Source organism: Anopheles coustani, chromosome X (genome assembly GCF_943734705.1).
Source record: "Anopheles coustani chromosome X, idAnoCousDA_361_x.2, whole genome shotgun sequence".
Lineage (NCBI taxonomy): Eukaryota > Metazoa > Arthropoda > Insecta > Diptera > Culicidae > Anopheles > Anopheles coustani.
The window spans coordinates 3393971-3408876 of NC_071290.1; the positions used below are offsets into that span (position 1 = coordinate 3393971).

General features: G+C 45.5%; 2 protein-coding genes across 3 annotated transcripts; one reads left to right on the forward strand and one right to left on the reverse strand.

Annotated features, from left to right (window-relative positions):
* Window positions 1–784: 784 nt before the first annotated feature.
* LOC131269228 (acetylcholine receptor subunit alpha-like) lies at window positions 785–5504 on the reverse strand. Its single transcript, XM_058271568.1, has 10 exons — window positions 5456–5504; window positions 5242–5381; window positions 4838–5173; window positions 4588–4703; window positions 4348–4516; window positions 4127–4263; window positions 3805–3954; window positions 3309–3437; window positions 1231–1963; window positions 785–1158 (listed from the first exon to the last, which is right to left on the reverse strand). The coding sequence occupies exons 1-10, from the start codon at window positions 5502–5504 to the stop codon at window positions 958–960; spliced, it is 2160 nt and encodes a 719-aa protein (XP_058127551.1). The 3' UTR covers window positions 785–957.
* A 2756-nt stretch (window positions 5505–8260) lies between these two features.
* On the forward strand, window positions 8261–14443 carry LOC131269230 (uncharacterized protein CG5902). 2 transcript variants are annotated; one of them, XM_058271571.1, is made up of 7 exons: window positions 8261–8331; window positions 9626–9886; window positions 10053–10603; window positions 10679–10764; window positions 10838–11068; window positions 11139–11321; window positions 13513–14443. In XM_058271571.1, exons 3-7 carry the CDS (start codon window positions 10230–10232, stop codon window positions 13668–13670), a joined length of 1032 nt encoding a protein of 343 aa, XP_058127554.1. In that variant the 5' UTR covers window positions 8261–8331; window positions 9626–9886; window positions 10053–10229; the 3' UTR covers window positions 13671–14443. The 2 variants fall into 2 exon arrangements, with proteins under 2 accessions (XP_058127554.1, XP_058127555.1); XM_058271572.1 differs by lacking the exon at window positions 13513–14443 and having other exon boundaries at window positions 11139–11338.
* Window positions 14444–14906: the final 463 nt, after the last annotated feature.

Here is a 14906-nt window from a genome sequence, read left to right on the forward strand (position 1 = left end):
GTTCGACGCTTGCTAATCGAACGGTGATTTGAATTCATCTAACGAATTATGTATCCCGCCCCAACAAGGACAAAGCCACTAAGATGCTATACAACCTAGTTGAATTAGAAAAAACGTTTATTACCCTACCGTTCGTTAATACGCAGTTGAGGGTTACTATCGTCCTCGCTATTTCAAAATGTCACATTTATGTACGCCTTTTAATTTCAGATTGAGCATCCCTAAGTGTGATCCACTGACTTCCGTACGCATAACAAAACCGCTAGTCAAAGATCCCCTCCTTCTGTCCGTATAGTAATATTCTGTTTGTTTTTTGTCATATCGGTAATGATCGGAGAAAGAAACTACGGTTTATAGTTTGTTAACACAACGCGGTGCCCGTCACATGCGCGCTTACGGCAGACCGAATGTTCCCCCCCCCCCCCGGGTACGGTTGGATTGGATTTTTTACCGATTGCTAATAAAACATTTTCCTACATTGTTAACGAGCGAGTACGGCCAACCAGGTTGGCTGCTGCAAGCAGATGCATTGAAACATGGCAACGAAATGCAATATGCTTGACCAAACGTGTTTTTGAAACGTGTAAAATGTGTGTTAAAATATGTAGCTAACAGTCGAAACGGAGCAATGGCGGGTGGCGTGTATTACATTTACGTGAACAAAATATTCCCGACCGATCGATTCGCTGCCTTCCGTTTGTCTTGTGGTAAACGTAATAATTCGTAATAGGTTATATCTTTCTATGGTAATGATTTTTTTTAATGTGCGTGAGTTATCGAAAAGGAAGTTCCTTTCAGTATTTTCATTCACCCGAAATAAAAAAAAAACACACTCACTCCCTCTCACACACTCGCATGCACACACACACATAGCCACACATACACGAGGTGACGAATCCTCCGTCGTGGGCAGGAAAGGAAAATGCTTTCTGCCCTTTAATTCCACTACGCAGCATATTATAGTACCGGTTTTGCGATATAAGGCTTCGCCGTCGTGGTAGCAATTTCCGACATTTTGATATCGATCGGTACGCGCGTATCGTACAGCGTTGGTGCCTGCAGGATGATGCCGGCCGTCCCGAACACGACCGCGATGGTGAAAATCCAAAGGAACAGCCGGTCTAGCACCATGGCGACATACTTCCAATCTTCCTTGACCTGCGGAAAGCGGGCAGAAGGGAGAGTGACGTTCCGAGGTTCCGAGGAAGAGAGCCGTACAGCTGTACTTACCCTTGAGCTTTCCTCTTCCTTGCGCGTGTGGTCGGCAATGTAGGTGACGCCGTCCATCGCCTTGGTAAGCTCGGGGCACTCGAGCCAGCGGTTGCGGTTGTTCGAGCCCGACTTGTCCCCGGGCTTCCCGCCAGCCGCACCCGTCGCACCCGTCAACCCGCCGTCGCCGGGCCCGGTGGTGTTGATAATCATCCCGCTGGTCAGCACGCTGGTCGGCAGATTGTTGTTGAGCGGCACGGCGACGCCATTGTCGCCGAGGAGCAGATCGTTCGTGGTGGTGCCGGTGGCGACGGCGGCCGCCGCAGCCGCCTGCCGCAGATCGTTCAGGAACAGACTGTTGCAGCAGCTCAGGTTGGCCGCGGCGGACGCGTTGGTGCCGCTGTTCAGCAGCAGATTGACGCCGTCCTTGGTGCCGCCGTCGGTGGCGCTCGCCGCCAGGCTCTTGTGGAAGGTGCTGTTCGGATCGAGCAGTCCGGCGCCGGTGACGGTGCCGGTGTTGCCGAGCTGCTGCGGATTCGGCACGGCCGTGCTGGCCGCGTTCAGCAGGTTGAAGTTGATCGGCGACATCGGCGAGTTGTGGTGGTTGTGGTCGTGGTAAGGCAGCGGCATGTCGTCCATCAGATCCATACTTCGCACCAGCGCGTTGTGGTGATGGTGATGGTGATGCCGGCCCGCCCCGGACCGGTGGTTGTGCAGGTGCGTCGGGCTACCGTGCAACCGGCAGGTGTTGAGACTGTGGCGAGGGGTTTTCGAAAACAGCATCCATTAGTAGCCCGCAGCCCACTTAGCGGCGCACCGGCCGAGATCCAACGAATCGGGTTCACAACGATGCCAACTATGGCCAACGGGCACCCTTTGAACCGCAACACGCCGAATAACGATGCAGCTAGCATTTACGTCACCAACAACATAAATCACAAACCAATGGGCATAACAAACCAACAACACAAACACACAAGGAAAAGCCGAACAGCAGAAACACCGCTCCCCAAATGCCAGCGTGCCATTTGCCCATTCTCTGGATGCATCTGGATTTCTGAAAAGTAAGCAGCACGCTCTCTACCCCTAGCGTCGCGAAAGACCGCCATACTTGTTTTCTCTACGGGAAACCAACGCAGCCCAAAAAAGCATAGCATACGAACGAAAAACAAAACAAACGTTCCCTCCCGCTGGAAGAAGGGCATCGGGGAAACTAAAGGGTTTTGGAGGTTCCCCTTTCCCCCGGGCGCATATCCGTGCATGGAAACAATACCCACGGTGCACAACGAAACGGCCTGTTTTGCAATGTTTTTTTTTTTTTTATTTTAATGAGGAGCTGAAACAATCATTAGATGCTTAGGAACGGGTTGTATCGAAATAACTGAAATGCCAGAACGTGAGCTACATGTTTCGCAACGAGTGTCGAATGCAATAAGGCAACGATAAACGGGATGTTACCACGGTTTCTTAAATTGAACAAAAGAATGTACAACACACGACACAAAACACGTAAAACAGATAAACAGATTGCGCATCAAAATCATAATCATTTTGCGTCACACATCATGCAAACAAACCCGCCAACTCTAGGTGGACCACGTGGCACCGTTCGGCGGCCATCTTTTTTTTTTAAATGGCGCAAACCTACACGGATTTAAGGATCGGGACGAACGAATAACGACAGTAATGGGGGGGGGAAGAGTGCTGGTGAGTGCGAGGGGGACCGGTAGAAGGACGGGTTCATCGGTAACCGGAAACCGGAAACGCATCCAACCATATGATACATACATGAGAAGGCTATGGAATGTTTTTTCTTTACTATTTTACAAATGATTTATCGTGATCGGAATGACACTTTTTGGCTTTGGTTTTGTGTATTGCGCTTCGAAACACGGACGACGGAGGGGGGTGGTGGTGGTACATGCCGGGCTCGCGCAGACGATTGATGGCAGCCATAGTAACAAACACACACACACGCACACATATAAATATATACAAAAGGACACATCAAAATGGAAGAACGCACGGGCATAAGCTCAGTCGCGCAGTCCCAAACGAAGAACGATAACGAATTGGAAAGCCAGAAAACCCAAACCTACCTTTCACTGGAATCAAGCAAATGGTGATCCAGCAGGACCGATGGATCGAACGCAATCGTCGGCGGAAGTGGCGGAATATGATCACCGAGACTGTTGCACGAGCGCAACATAAAACGCTGGGAAGCGGCACTGTGTGTGTGTGTGTGTCAGTGTTTGTGGGTGTGAGGGGGTGCATATTTGCATCGTCAATGAGAGATAGCATATTGATATGTTTTCGTGTTTGGAAGTAGAAGTAGTAGTAAGGTTATGTTAAACGCGATTGTTGCACATGGCAGGAAGCGCATACGCTGTAAGGTTATGGACGAACTCCACGAAAAAGTAGCGTGGAGCTAGACAGAAGTTACAACTCTGGGAAAGCTGGCACCGTGCCGGAAACACGTGAAGGTTTCCTGCGCCAACCCCACGACGCTGGGACGAGCGGGTGGAAGGAGCGTCTACCATTTCCTGTTTGAAAACCTGAACACCATTTGCGGTATCTAGGAGACACCGGTCTTACCTGAAGTGATGCAACGGTTGATAGATTGGCCGGCGCATTACGAGCAGCTTCGGAAGGTGGTTGATGAAGATGGTTCGCACCCATGGGGCCATCGTGTGTGTTTGTGGCGACCGGAAATGAATGTTCAGCACGATCACCGTCACACATATGCTAAAACAGACAAACAGCAAGGGGGAAGGAACGGAAAACCCGCATATATCCCGTTTTAACCGCGAGCTTTCGAGTTCGGTTGTATGGGCGAGTACGAGAAATAGGCACCGGATGCATTTCGGTGGCTATTTCGTACCGACCGGAAACCGGTGATATCCGCCATTTAACTAACCTGAACGTGTCCAGTATCATGGTGAACAGCACGAACTTTCCTAGCAACGGCACAACGAGTGAAGTGGGAGGAATAATTTCCGCCAGCAGCAGGAAGAACACAGTCAACGATAGGAGAATGGATATGCTCAGCGATACCTGTTGATGGAGAATAGCAACACATGATGGGCGATTCTATTGAGGCGCAGTCTTGCTGATACCGTGCCACACAAGCACACCTACCTTTTCACCACTGTCGGAAGGCAAGTAGAACACCAGTATCGTGAGGAAGCTGATGCCCATGCATGGGATGATCAGGTTGACTGTGTAGAACAGCGTCTTGCGGCGCATGGTAATGTTGAAGGTGATATCTAGGTACGGTTCGTCGCAACATGTGTAGAATTTTTCGTTCCTGTCACACCGACAACAAAAGATGAGTCTTTAACGATGTTTATCAACGGAATCTCGAGAAGTTCTCCTTACCTTACAGCCGGAACCTCTAGAATGTCCCACTCAACCGAAGTATAGAATTCGGAAAGATCAACACCAACCTCGACCACGTTCGTTTCGTTCATCTCGTCAATGTGACGAAGGTCCACCTGGTGAGGAAAAGATTTGAAATAATTGGTAAAATCGGTCCACTCCGCATCAAAATGTCAACATCAAAACATCTTGCGAATAGCTAGGCCGCGCTCTCAGACATTCTGAGCCTCTAGGGCGCCGATATACCGACCTGAAATCCATCGTACGTCCAGCTACCGAACTTCATAACACACGTCTGCTCGTCGAACGGAAAGTACTCCACGTCAATCTCGCAGGAGCTCTTATAGATGGCTGGCGGGCGCCACTCGACACGCCCGGTATAATTCAGCGTCGCTTTCGTGGCTAGCGTCACCTCGAAGTTACCATCGGCGTTGTTGTACAGCACGATGTCCGGGCGCCAGATGTGGTCGGACGGTACGTGCAGCATCTCCACGCCACCGTACTCCTTCGGCTCCCACTTCAGCTTGTAGTCGTACCACGTCTGCTCCACCCACAGGTTCGTCGTCATGATCTGGTTTTTGAGGTTCTGATAACAAAACGCAACAAATGTTTAGCAGTCGATCGAGCTTGGTCCTTTTGTCGATCCCATCTTACCACGTCGATCAGCTGTGAAAGCTTCAGCTTAATTTTCACCGTCAATGCATCTGTGACGTTAACCACCGGCCGTACGAGCTTGTTGTAGTTGCTAAGCAGGTCGTCATAAAGTCGCTTGGCGTCCGGATTACCACCACAAACTGCGTGGAAAGTAGAATGTCAACGATCGGTTGCTGACTATCCAGTTGCCAGGGTTGTGGCCCACAATACCTACCAGAAACGACGGCAAATATTATAAAATATACACCGTGTAGCAGCCTCATCGCATTCCCTTGTTATGCCGTTGTCCCCGGGTATGCTCTAGCCAAGCAGCGCGATTGGGATTAATGAGTTGGTGCCAACTCTTTGTTGGGCGCAAACCGAAGAACTCCGAACAGAGTTCTGGTTAGCAACTGCAGCCTTTGGGTTGGGGAATTGGGTCGCTTCTGTGCATTCGATTTAAAACATTTTATTACAAAATGCTAGATTGTCTGAGTTTGATGGATGATGGGTGTGTGCGCGTTTGTGTTGATCTTGACAAAGTAGAGTATTACGTATCCTTGCCCGCGGTTTCGGTTAAGCGGCTTAAATATCGGTTAGTTCTATCGTTTCGCCGCCATCTTCCGGATGAGGTGTGAGTGATGGTCTGCTGTTTAGGTAAAATATATCAACAGTAATACTATATCCTGCTGACGTCGTAAGTTTGAGCGGCAAATTGAGCAATTGTTATCCTCTGACTTTGTGACGTCCTTTAGTGTTCACTCCTCGTTGCTACTGCTCCCTTCTGCGGCTCCTTTGTTCGTAGCTTATCCATGCGAGTTCACACACCAATTGTTGTTGCTGTGTTGTGCGCTGCTAGTGGAAGTGTGTTATGGATACGCGACCAGCGCCTGTTGCTAAACAAGGAAACGTTTGGTTGGGCTCATCAGCAACGTCGAGAACACAAGGACACTGGATGATGTCGTGGGTTGAGGGAAATGAGCGTATGCAATCCTCTGGTCAAGAAGTAATCATCGTTCCTGGAGAAGAAAACGGAAGCACCGCACTTAATTGGATATTACCAGCTGAACTAGGCGATAGAAGGCAATACTTCCGCATCACCAATATCAGTATTCACGGCTGAGAAATATCACGTTTAAAAAATATGTTTGTTTATTTTGGTTTTCCAACATTTTTTCTTCACCTTTATAATTATCTAAGGACCAGATAAGAGATCTACCTTAATTCGATTGTCGCTCTAGTTTATGATAATATTTGCATTTGGATGTCTGGTATCTAGATAGTCAGATCAACAAGCCACTTTAACACTTTTCATTGCACATTATCAAAGAAGACCTCTCTGTACTAACCTAACAATGACACCAAAAGAGAAACGACTCGCGTCTAAGTTGCTTCAAATCTTCGATTTATCCATTTTTCAATGCTTTTTTTTCCTTTTTGCTACGTGAAACACGCCTTCTTATCACCTTGTCACTTAGTAGCACCTAACACACAGCATCGCCTCGATAGCATAGCAGATGGGGGACCAACAAAAAAAGGGCTAGAACCTTTCTGCAACTGAAATAACAACACAAAGGACGATGGAGCCTGTTGAGATCAAAACTGAATTGCCCATTGCCTAAACGGCCTGGACTGTCGGGATTACGTATCATTTAGTCCATTAACGAATGCTGCGCTACCTTCCAAACTTAGTCGTGATACCGAAGGACCGACAGATCAGGATAACAGAATAACGTTTCCTCACAAAGAATCCACGAACAAACACTTTCCCGTGGTCGCAGTCGCCTTGCAACGTCCTCCTATCACTTGTTACACGATGAAATGCGAAACAAACGATAACGCAAACGTTACAGCACCAATTCGTTTCCGGAACAAGGGGATCAAAAAGTCCGGAAAATAGTTGGTCAAGCTAGAAAAGCACTACGTTTAGAAAATTCAAAATAACTCACTCTGGAAAAAGCTTCGCGTGTTCGGAATGGCAGGATAACGATAGGGGTAGATCCCTCTTTTTTTGCCTTTTTGATATCGCTCTCGCGTGCGGGTGCGCATGCCCTGGCCTCGTCCTTGCTCAATACTTTGCTGGCCTAAATGCACAGCCGAATAATTGACAAGTGGGAAATCTTATAAAACTCGACCGTGTGGTGATAACAAATTGAAATGTTATCGAATGCCGTCAGAATAAAGCGATATCGGGCATAAGGTTCCATCGAATCTGGACCTACAATATATTTAGGGATATGCTAGCAGTTTTTGTTCTGCGACACATCATCCAGTTATGATGTGTACCAGTTCGTTAAATGCACGAATAAATGCAGATGGCAATTTTTTCCATTTGAAATGCTGGAAACGTTCCCAAAGTGCAACGGTAAGAATTTTTCAAATATTCAAATTTTTTATGAGGGTTGGGGTTGAAATGATCCGATGCTAGTATGAATTCAAATCCCCTCGCTTTAATCTAATCTCCAAACGTTTGTATTTCCGGTCCATTTAGAAGTGTACTCAATTTTCGTAGATGGTTTTTTTTGCCACCAAGAGTTTTCTTTAAACTTCATGCCTTTTGGGAGCAAATCATTTTAAGAACGAATAGTGGATACTCATAGTGCAGTCAATACTCAATATTCTTTGTAAAAGAGAATGATAAAAATCAATTTAAATATGTAATACTTTTTTATGTATCGCATGGTTAGAAAAGTTGTTATTAATTTTTATTTGTAGCAAGCTGTCATCAACGAGTGCACCACCAAGGTTTTGTAAGGACAAGGTTAGGGTAACGTTTTTTATCGTTCGGGTTATTGTCAAAATCCCCCTTTCGTGAGGACAGGGGGTTGTCTCGAAGGGATTATTCGTTTCGTAACGATAGGTCTAACGTCGATTATATATTTAATTTCGAAACAAATGTGTACCGAATGATCGTACCTGGCGCTCTTGCACTGATCTTGACGGCTTAGGAAAAGCCTCTAGGGCTCGAATGACGGACCGAAGAGAAAGAGAAAGCAATGCGTATGTTTATGTATCGCTCAGATGGAAGTCAGTACCGTGGTATTCGTATACAGTGGCGGACGTAGCGAAGTGTCGCAGAGAAACAGCATCAGCAGTGCTCGCAACCAAGGGGTAAGCAGAAGCTGTGCAGCCAAGGGGTAAACATAGAGGAGAAACGGAAAACAAAAACCCCTGGCCATCACCCGATCTCCCATCCAAACGCTGGCAATATTGTAGCTGGTCGATACACTTCCCGTGGCCCTTATCGTTTCCTGGCACCTGGTGGGCTCGTGAGGAAATTGGCAATATCTTCTTAAAACAAAGAAAAGACTACCCCCTTCCACCCTGCGAGTAGCGTTTGTTCAATTGCGGACGACGGTAGGCAGAGGCGAACAGCATCAAAATCAGTGCCAGCGGAACCATGTGTCAGCGTTTTCATCCAGTGTGTGCTATGCAATAGATCGAAAAGTGCATTTAGGGAAAATTATCTTCAGTCAGCTACATTACGTTGAAGACGTTGAGGAAGCAGCTGTGACGTCATGTTCGCAGGTTCCGTTCACGCATAGGTTTTTTCTTATAGGTAGGAGCTGCCTGACGAAGTGAAGGAAACCATATCGGAATAGGAGCAAAAGCATACTGCTGCTGCTACCCTAAGTAGATGAAAGAGGAAGGAAGAGCGATGCATTAGAACCATGTTAGAAGAAGGGAAAAGGAAATAGAGACAGCTGTGGGAAATGCCATCACGCGAAGGGAAGGGAGTTTTGGTTTTGATATTGTTTGTTCATGTTCATGCATGTTCGTTACACTAGAGTGTAAGTATAATGTATTACCAGAGCACAGCATTTAAAACAGGTGTTTTTTTAAACATACCTTTCCGTCAGTCTCATCAAACTGGTGTCAAAAGAGATTGTTAAGTAAGTGCAATTGCATGTCGTAACTGCGAACGTGGGTGCGACCGACCCCCCCACACGAACGCACGAAAACCAATAGAAAATACCCCCTAAACGATTCTGTGTTGACGTTGTGTTGCCCCATGGACATTTTCCGACGTGGAAATGCTCACAGCCCAAACACAAAGCAGGTTGTGTATTTGTTCCGCTGCGATGCGATGCCACTCGGTTTTGATTTACTCAAACTAACATCGTTGCCTCGAACGGAGTGCATTGTTTATTTTGTTTTCCATTGCACTTGCACAGCAAAAAACCTAGTGGGGAATTAACCAACGAGTCGCCAAAACGGTAGCCAACCTATGTACCGAACAAATTTGACTGCGTTAGCACCTCATTTAAGAACCGAGAAAGTACTTCGTGTACCGTCTTCCAAATGTGGCTGCCTAACAAATTTATAGCAGTTTAAAGTTGAAGAAAAACATGTTCCAAGTAATTTGATTATAATTCGTAATCCGTTTTATTTTTTCTACTTGTAGTGCACTGGCAGGCTCTCGGTAATCGCGCAAGGACGTCCAATCCAACGCATCCAATCCAACTTAACAATGTGCACAGCTAGCACCTAGCACAACGCTGCCGTCCCGACTCTCGAGGAACCATCCTAGGCTTCTGGTTTCAGTATAGTGGAAACGCAAACTATACACCGTATCCACCGCCGCGCACTGTGTTCATCAGTCGTCATCAGCCGTTGTGGTGCACCGAATGCAGAAGGTCAATTGGATTGGTTGAATTGTTCGAAAGTAAGTTCACCTTAAAGCAGTAGGTAAATGCCTTGTTGAGGAATCGAGCCACATATGTCAAAAACAACGGTAATCCTCGTTGATAAGTTCACATTTCCCAAGTGCCATTGATTGTATGTTGTATGTGTTGTATATATGAACTATAACGTCCGTTTTACTATCGCAGGTCGTAGCGTTTCGTTTCCTACACTTTCAAGCGCCCATATCATTGTCTGTCCGACGGTTCTTGCAAAAGGGAAGATACGCGCACCGTTTTGTTAACAAATTCAACACTGCACCAATCAAACGATCGTTCAGCTGTGCTTCATCCACTGTCTGCTATCAACGGAAAACGAGCGTGAAAATGGCATCAAGCTGCTGCGGAACGAAGAAGCAAAAGCTGAACGGTACGTACGCCGCCACCAACGGCTACAGCAGCACGTCATCGTCGTCTTCTTCGTCCGGTCGCGGAAGCAACGGTGACGACGGTGGCACCAATAATCACCATTGCAATGGGCGCGTCGGGGGAAACCAGTACGTCGGGACCCAGCCCTCGAACGACCACTCCGTAACGTCCGCCGGCGGATACGTGCCGAATGGACACGGTGGCCTGCTGAACGAACAGAAGTCGATGGTGAACTCGATGCCGGATATGTGCTTCTACTGCTTCGAGGTTCTCTACCGAGAGCTGCACAACATGGAGGAGCCGCGCACGCCATGCTTCACCAATGATCCTTAGTAAGTCCATCGACAGAACAATCAATAGGAAAGCAGCCTAGTGTTGTAACATTTTTCTGTTCCTCTGGCCCACAGCCCACTGTTTGTGACCTGGAAGATTGGCAGAGAGAAGCGCCTGCGTGGTTGCATCGGTACATTCAGTGCGATGCGTTTACATTCAGGTAAATAGCTTGCTAGCGTTCAAGGTGGTTTGTTTGTTTCGTTAACCCTACCGACGTTTTCCCTCCGGCGCAGGACTTCGAGAGTATGCAATAACAAGTGCTTTAAGAGATTCCCGTTTCTCGCCAATCACCCGTGATGAGATCCAAAGACTGACCGTCTCGGTGTCGATCCTCCAGGGCTTCGAGGAGGCCCGTGGCTACCTGGATTGGACGCTCGGCATTCACGGCATCCGCATCGAGTTCTACAACGAGCGCGGCTCCAAACGCACCGCTACCTACCTGCCACAGGTGGCCTCAGAGCAAGGTATGTTAGTACGGTAGGGTCGTTTTATAAAGAAAAACAGTTCAGCCAACATTCCGTTTCATTCCGTCAGGCTGGGACCAAACACAAACGATCGACTCGTTGCTGCGCAAGGGCGGCTACCGGGCGCAGATCACTCCAGAGACGCGCCGCTCGATCAAGCTCACCCGCTACACCTCCCAGGAATGGCACATGTCGTACAACGAATACCGTGAGCTACTGGACAAGCAATCTCACAACCACAGCAATATGCTAGGTAAAGTACAGTGCTAACATTATGGCAGTACAATACGGACCGATCCATCCGTCGGCATCGTTTGCCGCCCCGATAGACCACCAGCACCAGCAATAGTAGCATTAATCACTGCTATACCACTGAACCGAAACGCGCTTGGGGCGATTACGGTCAATTACGATTTTTTGGGAATACCTTTTGGAAATCGTAGGGACCAAATTTGAACAGGTCAACCGCGTATTCCTTACAGAACTATTCTCCGTGGACACGGGAAGCACTTGCACGAACTGGCCTTCGTTTCGCCAAAAGCGTATGACGGCCAAGTTTCCAAGCCTATCCCAATAGTGCCGTACGTCAGACAAAAACCCTTGCTAAAGTGTAAATAGTCTTCGGCAAAGCGCGCCCTTTGCTATTCAAAAAGTTCAATTTTCTCAACCACAGTCATCACGAAGAATCCCATGCAGCTATGCGTGCAATTTAATACGACATTTTGCAATATCGCGCTTACCCACCCATTTTCGAAAAGTTTTTAAAATAATGTTTGATTTTTTACCTATTTTTTTTAAGCATCACGTGTAGGGTTAAACTTTTCTTTTGCTAAATTTTTTTGCTCTAAATTATACACGTATATATTTTAATATTGATAAGATTTGGTAGAACGAAATAATGAGCACGATTTTATTTTTTTAAAGTTATACATGGTGTCCAATATATTGTCAGATGTTTATCTTCATTGGGTAGTAGTGAAACACGCTACAGTTCATATACTTTCTACACATTATTATAGATGTTACAGTAGAATGTTTGATTGGGTTTGATGAACAAAAAAGATTCAAATTAGGCTGTCACACATCGGATTTAATGAAGTTTTACATTCTTTCATTTAAAAAAGCATATCTGCCGCTTTCGGCACTCGTTGGAGAAGCGTTTGCCTTATCCGGTGAAATCTCGTTGTCCTGCGCGCCGGCTGTTCGCAATGGCAGTCTTATTTGCAGCATGTCGTTACGACAAATATAGCTACACATCTTCTTCTTCTTGGCGTAACGACCTCTTGGTCATGCCTGCCCGTTAAGGGCTTACGAGACTTGTTTCCCTGTTGTACGTGGATAGTCAGCCCTCTCGTACAGGGGAGGTTCCGGTCTTGGTTGGGATTCGAACCCACGCCGTCGAGGATAGCTACACATAAAACCAATATAGCTTTCCATTTTCAAAAATTGATCAAGAAAATTTGATTTATTGTTGTGAAATGATTGATTTTCTTTTAATTAGTTTATTAATATATTGGACACCGTGTATTTTTCTATAACAAAACTTAATGTTTCATTTTAGCATAACTTAAGGTTCAACTCTCTTACGTAAGTTGCAATACATTCGAAGCACACTCTAAAACATATATTCGCGCAAACCATTTGTTTAACCATCGCAGCATAGTGATTCTCTATCCGACGTTTCGTTAACATTAATTATTAGTAGCACCGCTTCGTTACAGGCCGTTATATCTACCGATAACGTCCGCAACCATTCTCATAGCTATATTTGGGAGTGAAAAGGGCCGGTAAATAGCGAGCAAAATGTGCAGAAACCTTGCGCGGAGCATAATTACAAACCAAATATCTCTTATTCCAAAACGGCGCGTGATCTGGCCCTTAAGGCAACTGTCTGAAACAGGATTTGAACGTGTACAGAACCCGCTTTCAAAGATAGTTCTCGTGGATGCACGTACGATTGCGTTATGAACAATTTCAATGGTTGATGCAAATCGGTAAACTATTAAACTGCAAGCCGCAAACATAGGACGTAGATGACTTCAACAGAAACTAGATACAAAATAAGTTTTATTTTCAGTACGTACAGTTTTTGTCCTAAAGGCATTTAGAGCAGGCCTAGGTGAAAACACGGAAGCGATTTGATTTAAGTCTAACCTATGATGATTTTAACACCTTCCCGGCCGGCTATGACACAACTAAAGCTTACCTCATCTCATGTCGCCGACGGTTTCCTTTCATTTGGATCATTTCAATGGCAATAAGTTTGCGAATCGGTCAAGTTCTCTGACTCTGTGGGAGTCGTACCCATTATTGTATGTATGTGGGTCGTGATCCTATCTGTCGGCTGAGCGAATAGCTATCGTGGAAATCTGCTCCATCAAAGCATCCATAACGCTCTAATAAGTACTCAAAGCAACACCATTTTAACTTTTTTTTATCATTAGATTCCCAGGAACAAATTCAAGTTTTGCGGGATATTCGGCCAAGAATGAAGAGGAAAAATGTTGTGGCCGGCCATAACGAGTCAAATCTAATCGAAATACAACCCGCAGACGATACACAAACAGCAACCCCGAAGAAATGTAAGGTTAGGCGTGTGTAGTAATTAGAAACCGAATCGACAGGTGATTATAAAAACAGTTTAAATGTTACATATGCTACCAATACACAACAAGAATGCTAACTGCTGCGACTTCACAGTGTGTAATTACTGAGCTACTTAATAATAAGAGATCGTTTGCATGTTTGTGACCAGCGTAACTTAGTTTAGCGAAGGCGATTGATTGGTTTACTCATTGTTTGCGTTTCCATTGGCGAAAAACGAAGAAAAAAAATGGAAATAAATAAGAAAACAATACAGCACTTCCCGAACGCTATCTCTGCCGGTGAGCTCAAAATCAATTCAACACGTGAACAAGCAGTAAATGTTTTGAAGACAAAAAACAAAGAAGAAATTATACAATTTCCAAACAATCTTAATTAATATCAAAGTGAAGCAGCAAAGTGTGAGCGAAATGTTAAACTATTAGAAATGTTTCATTTTTATTTTTTTTTACTAGAATTTGATACCTTTCAAAGCAGGTGATAATATAATTGCACTTCACTGCCACATTAATTTAAACAAAATAGGGGGGAATATATAAAATTGACGAAAAATCCAAATATATGAAAATGTATATGTATGCAAATGCATTGGAGCGATATGTGGCGGCGCACATAGTTGACGATCAAAAAGCATGTATGCAGAGATGGTTGTACATACATATATTTATATATCTGTTCAAATGCCAATTCGGTTTTATTCCATAGAGTGAAGAATGTGTTGTTTTGAAGAAAAAAAAAAAAGGAAATAAATCTATAATAAAGGAGTTTTTCGAACCCAACACTTAGGCGAACAAATGCAAATGATTTTCGCGCTCGCTCGTGGATCGCTATTTTCCTAGACACGATTCTGACAACGGCGATCGGGTAGTCAACCTATTCCCATTAAGCCTGCAGTTTCGAATAAAATTATACTAACTATCGATACCGGAAACCTGATTGCCGACCGAAAAATTATCCTTACAAAACTATCCTGCGCAAAACAAATGTCGCGTTGCCAAGGGGATGCGTGGCATGCGAATACTATGCAAACATGTTGGCCCATTTGCGTGGAAAAGGGATTAATTTTCCTCTAGCTTTGGTGGATATTGGATAGTTTTGTCGAGTGCGCCTTAATTTCACCATTGATCGCCATGTTTGCACCGTGTGGTGGACTACAGAAATCGCTGAAATGTGCAGCATCATTCAACAATTCAAGTTATTATTCGCAGTTCGCAAAACTCGTTTCCTGCTTAGT